The following is a 6165-nucleotide window of genomic DNA, read 5'->3' as shown; positions in this document are numbered from 1 at the left end:
GGCTGCAGGGCACTGAGCTCGCTATAATGCAGACCTCTGCTCCCTCTTCCCCCTCAGACACATGCGGGGTGCGTTCCCTGCTCTGTGGCGAGCAGTGACCGTCCCACCTGGGCATTTGGGGGTGAGGACGGCGTCTGCTGTGCTGGGACAGCAGCAGGTCTCATGGCACTGCCTCTCAGAACTCGGAAGAAACGCCCCTGGCAGGACCGCGTGGGGAAGCCGCAGCCTTGGACTCCATCCTGGGTGCTGACCACGTTCCTGCTCAGGTAAAGCCCGTGCTGGAGGCCTGGCCACCAAGCTCCCCAGCAGTGGGTCGACCTGCACCAAGCTTCTGCTCCTGGTTCCGGCACAGGGCAGCCGGGCGGGGACCCGGGTGCTCAGGTTCAGCAGCCCGGACACAAGATGCTCTTTCTGTGCTCGGGGGCTGGGCCCTGCTGGGGAGAAGGGGCACCAGCAATGTGTTCAAGGCCCCGCAAGTGACGGCAGGCTTGGTGCAGGCCAGTCTCTGACCGGGCTGGGCCACTTGCTGTGCACGAGATTTGTGCCCTCGCCTGGCCGGCTGTACCGCGGGGCCGGCCTCCTGCTCCAAGATGGTGGGAGAGGCTCAGCTGGGTGGATGGGAATTCAGCTTCCAGGTGACTTGTCCAGATGAAGAGCCTGGGACGCGGTGGCTGACCAGGAGGGAGGGCATCTCCTTCTCGCTCTGCCTGGAGGGCTGTACCCTCCTCTGTGGAGAACAGACTCAGCCCGGAGTCTCACGTTGCCTGAGGATGAGCTCCCGGACGTCCCAGCTCCGCCAGCCACCAGCTCTGCCTTGTTTACCGTATTTGAAGGACTTGTCACACTCAACAAAGTTTCCACTCTAGTCCTGTTTCTAGTTGGTAAATACATCGAATCCAGTGAATACTAAGAAGTTGGAGAGGGTAGGCTGCATTGTAAGCCTTGGGAAAATAAAACACTTCCTACTGTTAGAAAAGGGAACTTATTTTGGCATCAAAATCACAAGACTCGGGCTGCTTCTTTTGTGCTTTAATGGTTGGCGCTCAAACGAAAGCATCTCATTTGCCCCGGCCGTGCACCTCCCTCCACACACTCATTTGGTCTGTTTACAAGTTACAGGGAGATAGAAAAATAGCCTTACAAACTCTGTTTCCGGCATATAAAAACCGAGCAGAAAGCGTCAGTAATCACTACCTAACACAAAGCATCTCAGGAAAAATACAACACAGGTTTAACTTCAATATTTTTTTCATATAAAATACTAGTAAAATAGGCTTCTTAAAAATTAAATAGTGAAATACCACCAAATTATATACATCGTTACAGTACAAGTGAATGAGGCAAAATATCCAGTTCTCGATTTCTCTGGCGCAGGCGCCGGAAGGCAGGTGGCCTGAGTCTCTTTCTCCCGAGGGGGCTGCCGGTTTAGGAAGAGTGGCTGACGGACACACAGGCAGATGGGAAGAGCCGAGTTGCCCAGCAAGACCAGCGTTCCCCAGGGACACAGCAGGCACCCTGCCTGCCACTCCAGCTGTCCTGCCCGAGCCCCGCGCTCTGCTCTGTGGAGCCCGGACCACGGCACGGCCGGCGGCCAGCATGGCTGGAGCTCACCCGGTGGCGTGGGGTGGGGGGGCCCTGGACGCCTGACTCACGGCTCTCCGCACCTGAGCTGGCCCCCGGAGCCTCAGGTGGTCGCAGTGGGCCTGAGGGCAGGTGGCAGGTGTCCAGCTGGGTGACAGTGGTGCCCCGGGCCACCTGCCATGGCCGAGCCACGACTACGTTCGGCGCCGCTTGGCAGCGCTGGGACTGGAGGGGTTGCTGTTTGCCGTCAGGACTTTGTCGGTGACCCGGCTGCGCTTCCGCTTGTCTGCCCCTTCCTTCGACCCCAAGTCCGAAGGGTTCTTGTCTTTGCTGGACTTTTCTGTTGCTTTCCCCAAGCTTCCTGAAGATGAAAAAACTGGGAGACAAAATCATTTGGTTGAAAACAGAATATCCAGAATTTTATTTCGTCTTCCCGCTAAGTTATGGAAACCTGCACCTACACACAGGCCACTCTGAGCTGGGGCTGCCGTGGGGCCTGCAGAGAGCCGGGTCCTCCTGAGGATGTGACCCGTGACCTTAGGCCGCAGGACCCTGCCCGTCCACCCGCTATTCCTGCCTCGCGGAGCTGGGCCTGTGCTCGCAATGCATGCTTTCCATCCACCTGACTGGTGCTGGACCCGAGGCCACCCTGGGGCTTATTCGTGGTGTGGGCCGCCATGTGAGGCTCCCGCCCAAGCGAGTGGAGAAGTGGACAGGGCAGCTCTGGCCACAAGCCAACTGGACACCCAGGCTGGGGATGTGGGGCTGCACGCAGGGCCCAGGCGTCAGGGGTGCCCCCCACTCACCATCGTCTGCCCCGTTGTGGGGGTCCACATCTTCCTTCATTTCCTCCTTCATTTCCTCTTCAATGACCACTTTTCCTGTGGGGCGACAGCTGACGTTTACCAAAACGGTGGGAGACGTGGCCCTGCCCAATGCTGCGGATGGCTCAGGCCGGGGACGGCTGTGTGTGTGGTTCTCAGCTGCCGCCAGGCCGCTTTTAAAGAGAGCCGATTGTTCTTGAACAAGTTCCCTCCAGTCCCCGAGGCTCCCCAGACCCCCCCCAGTCCACCTGGGCCAAGAATCTCCACGCCAGCGACCCTCACCTCCTCCCTGAGGCTCATGACCTTCACCCTGACACCACCGCCCTTGGCCCACATCCTGCCTTGTAACTCCCCAACCAGACCCAACCCACTGGAGCCTCACCTTCTCGGACTTCATGGATGATTTCTTCCGGAAGGACAAAGTTCCTCTCTGGGTTTGGGAATGGAAGAATCTCAGATTCATGCTGATGGCAAAAACGGTGATTTTTGTTATAGAAACAAAGAAAAAAACGTGATTTTAGCAAGTCACCAGAAACGTGTAAGAGCCAATTTAGCAGCACCTGATGAATGCGCGCAGAGTCTCAGAGAGCTGCGCAGGTGGGCGTGAGTGGCTGAAGAATGTTCTTTCTGCTCTCGGTCTATGAGGAGCTGGGCTTTCCTAACAGACCCACAGAAGGCAAAGCTACAGCGCCAGCCGCCAGCCAGGGTCACCTCCTGGCACGGCCCCAGGGGCAAGGGCGGGAGGCAGTGGTCAGGCTGCCCCACAGCTGCCCCAGTGCGGCTCCCTCCCCACCAGTGTGTGTTCAGAGTGCAGTGACCGCCCGAGGAAAGGCCGTGGCACCGTTGATCCCGTCTTTGTGGGCAGAAGCCCACAGGCACAGACGGTGCTGGAGAGGCAAGCCTCCGCCTGGGAAACCAGGTAAAGCAAAGTGGTGTCAGGGGCACCAAGCGCTTACTGGAGTTCCACTTGTCTCATGGGCCAAAAGGGACAGAGACCCTGGAGACACAGGGCCCCCAAAGGAAGGGAAAGGGTGCTGGCAGAAAGGGTCTGGACTGTGACTGAGCAGACACGGCTCCTCTCTGCAGTCTGGGGGCTGTGTTACAACGAGCTGCTAGCGGGCAAACGTGCTTATCAACATCTCCTGGAGCTTCAGAAACCCCACGGCTCCCGGGCCTGCAGGTCCCCCAGCAGTGGGGGCCACGGACTCGTGCTGCCAGGGTCCCGCCTGACCCCAGCAGCAGCCCCAGAGAAGCACAGGGGTCTAAGGAAGTGACAGCCTTGACGTCTTGCCTAGTTCTGAACAAAGGATAGCTGGGAAGAAGCTGGGGAGAAGAGGGGAGAAGAGCTGCCTGTCCCGGACCGAAATCCCCAAGTGGTGCCCTGCGGCTCACCAGGGTCATGTGGGTGCTGGGTGTCAGTGTCTGTCTCCCGGGCTGTACCAGGGGCTCCCCCAGGACAGGGACCCTGCTACCCTCACGTCTGTGTCTGGCTTCTGGCCCCCACTGGCCTAGAGTCAGGGCCCGGGGAGTCTGGGAACCAGGTGACGCCATGATGTGACAGGTGTGGGGATGAGGTCCCCATGGGGAGCAGCTCCTTCAGCGTGGCAGCTGGTCCTTGCTGCGCTGATCCCAGGATGCTTCCTGTGGGCCACGCAGTCAGTCCCCAGAGCAAAGCTGTCACCTTTATCCCGTCTCTAGAGTATGACAAGGAGATGCAAGTGACCTGCCCAGAGCCAACAGGAAGCAAGGGCAGCACTGGGTCTGGACAAAGAAGGCCTCGGCTGGGAGGGCTGGTGGGGCCCCGAGTCAGCCAGGGAGGCAGAGCCTTCCTCAGCCCGGCATAAGCCCCTGCCCCTCTGCATGCCTCTAACCCCCACCCCCACCCACTCTCCAGGGGCCCTGGCCTCCTCAGCTCCTTGGCTCACCAGCTCCTGCTGCCACAGGGCCCTGACACCTGCTGTTCCGAGGAACATCCCTGTTCCTTTGGGCCTTTGTGGTCACCTAGTGAAGCCGCCTGCCTTCGGATGAAACTAGCTGGGGTCCTGTGAAGATGGGGACCCTGCCTGCCCGGTTTTCACAGAAGCCACCAGGTTCACCTGACTCAGACTTGGATCCTGTCACCTTCCTGCCTAGAGCACTCTGGGGCCTTCTACCTCCTCCCACGGGCCTCAGCTCCCTGGTCACCTCCCTGGAGAGACTGTCACTGACCACCCCGTGTGAAGGAGGTTCTGTGAGGGGAGCCAGCTACTGTCACCGGGTTTGGGTTTTTAGTGAAACTACTTGGAGCCCCCTTGTTAATTCCTGCTGCTCCCTGGGCTGTGCACAGGACAGAGGGCCCCCTAAAGACGGGGCCTGGCAAACACATGGAGGAGCTGTGTCTGGGATCTGCTCACCAGCGCCTGCATGTCATACATGGTGCTCAGATGGTCCCAGATGACCTTAGATGGGACCTGCCGACCAATGTTCTGGCTGAACTTGTCCCGGATACAGATCATGTGGAAGTGTCGGTTCACACCTGTGGGAGAAAAGAGTCAGCGTGTGAGGAGGGCTGGGCTAGCAAGTAAGAGGAGAGGAGAGAGAGGGGAGGCAGGGCTCAGCAGGGGAAGGGTAAAGATGGGGACAGGAAGGTGGCTGTAGGAGATGCAGAGGGAGGGTAGAGGAGGGAGCAGGGCTGGAAGAGTATAGGCAGGTGTGGGGTTGGCAGTGGGGGTGGGAGGGGTGGGCACAGGAGGGGACAGAGGAAGGAGATTAGGAAGTGGAGGGATGCAGGAGGGTAGAGGGAGGGTACAGACAGTGGAGGGGTACAGCAGGAGTGCAGAAGGGGGCAGGGTTGGCGGAGGTGGGGGGTGGGCTCAGGAAGGGACAGAAAAGGGTACAGGAGGGGTGCAGGAGGGGGTCGGTGGGGAGGGGGTGAGGGAGGGGACAGGGGGGTGCAGGGGCCAGGGTCGGCGGAGAGGGGGTGGGCGGGCGCAGGGGTCGCCGCGCGCCAAGGGAGGAGGAAGTGCAGGTGGGTGGGCGGGTGTGGGAGGCTCCGCCCCGCGCCCCCAGCCGTTGCCCGGTCCGCCCCGCCCCCACGCGGGTCCGCGGCCTCCGCGGCGCTCCGCTCACCGACGGGCTTGTGACCCAGCATGGCGTGGAAGAGGCACACCTCCACCTCGGGGCTCCACACCACCGTCTCCTCGGCTGGGCTGGTGGCCGCCTCCCCCGGCCCCTTGTCGCCCGGCGCGCCACCACCGCCCACCTCGGCCTCCCCCATGGCCCGGCCGCGCAGCGACGAGCCCCCGGCGGGAGCGGGCGCAGCCACGGCCTCCGCGCAGGCGCACTTGCGGGGCGGGCGCGCGCTCGGCGGGTTTGCGCTCCGGCTCGTGCGCGGCGCCGGCGCAGGCGCAGCTGAGGGGTGGTCCCCACGGCGCCCCTTGGCGGCCGGGCCCCGCGGCGCAGCGCGGTCGGCACCGGCAGACTGCGGAAGCGCTCTGGTGGGGAGGTGGTGGCGCCGGCTGCGCGACTCCCGGGGCGGCGCGTCCGAGCTGTGCGCTCTGCGGGGCGGGACTGCGGCCGCACTTCGCCGACTGAGGCGCTTAGGAAGAAGAGCAGGCACCTGATCACGCCTGCCGGCCTGGGCTCCCCGCGGCTTCCACTGCCCGGCCCGACCTCGCCGTGACCACGGGCCTCTGTGGAGGTTACACCCCCGACCCGGGCCACGGCGGGGGCGGGGCCAAGGCGGGGCAGCTGGCCTGGAGGAAGTCCCACGAGGAATCGA

The 6165-nt window shown here is 62.0% G+C and overlaps 1 protein-coding gene across 1 annotated transcript; it reads right to left on the bottom strand.

Moving 5' to 3' along the window:
• Nucleotides 1–1019: 1019 nt before the first annotated feature.
• LOC113937623 (MRG domain binding protein) lies at nt 1020–5728 on the bottom strand. The gene is made up of 5 exons (XM_027622184.1): nt 5514–5728; nt 4799–4920; nt 2788–2869; nt 2388–2462; nt 1020–1957 (listed from the first exon to the last, which is right to left on the bottom strand). The coding sequence occupies exons 1-5, from the start codon at nt 5659–5661 to the stop codon at nt 1776–1778; spliced, it is 609 nt and encodes a 202-aa protein (XP_027477985.1). The 5' UTR covers nt 5662–5728; the 3' UTR covers nt 1020–1775.
• Nucleotides 5729–6165: the final 437 nt, after the last annotated feature.

Source organism: Zalophus californianus, chromosome 8 (genome assembly GCF_009762305.2).
Source record: "Zalophus californianus isolate mZalCal1 chromosome 8, mZalCal1.pri.v2, whole genome shotgun sequence".
Taxonomy (NCBI): Eukaryota; Metazoa; Chordata; class Mammalia; order Carnivora; family Otariidae; genus Zalophus; species Zalophus californianus.
The sequence above is the reverse complement of the archived record's forward strand: the minus strand, read 5'-3'. Positions and strand labels throughout refer to the sequence as shown.

Bases quoted from the DNA above. Each gene is read 5' to 3' on its own strand.
- LOC113937623 (XM_027622184.1), bottom strand. From the start codon at position 5,661: ATGGGGGAGGCCGAGGTGGGCGGTGGTGGCGCGCCGGGCGACAAGGGG. The intron at 4,921-5,513 runs GTGAGCGGAGCG...TTTCTCCCACAG, and splicing joins GCTGGGTCACAAGCCCGTCG to GTGTGAACCGACACTTCCAC. The intron at 1,958-2,387 runs GTGAGTGGGGGG...TTTGTCTCCCAG, and splicing joins CCACAACGGGGCAGACGATG to TTTTTTCATCTTCAGGAAGC.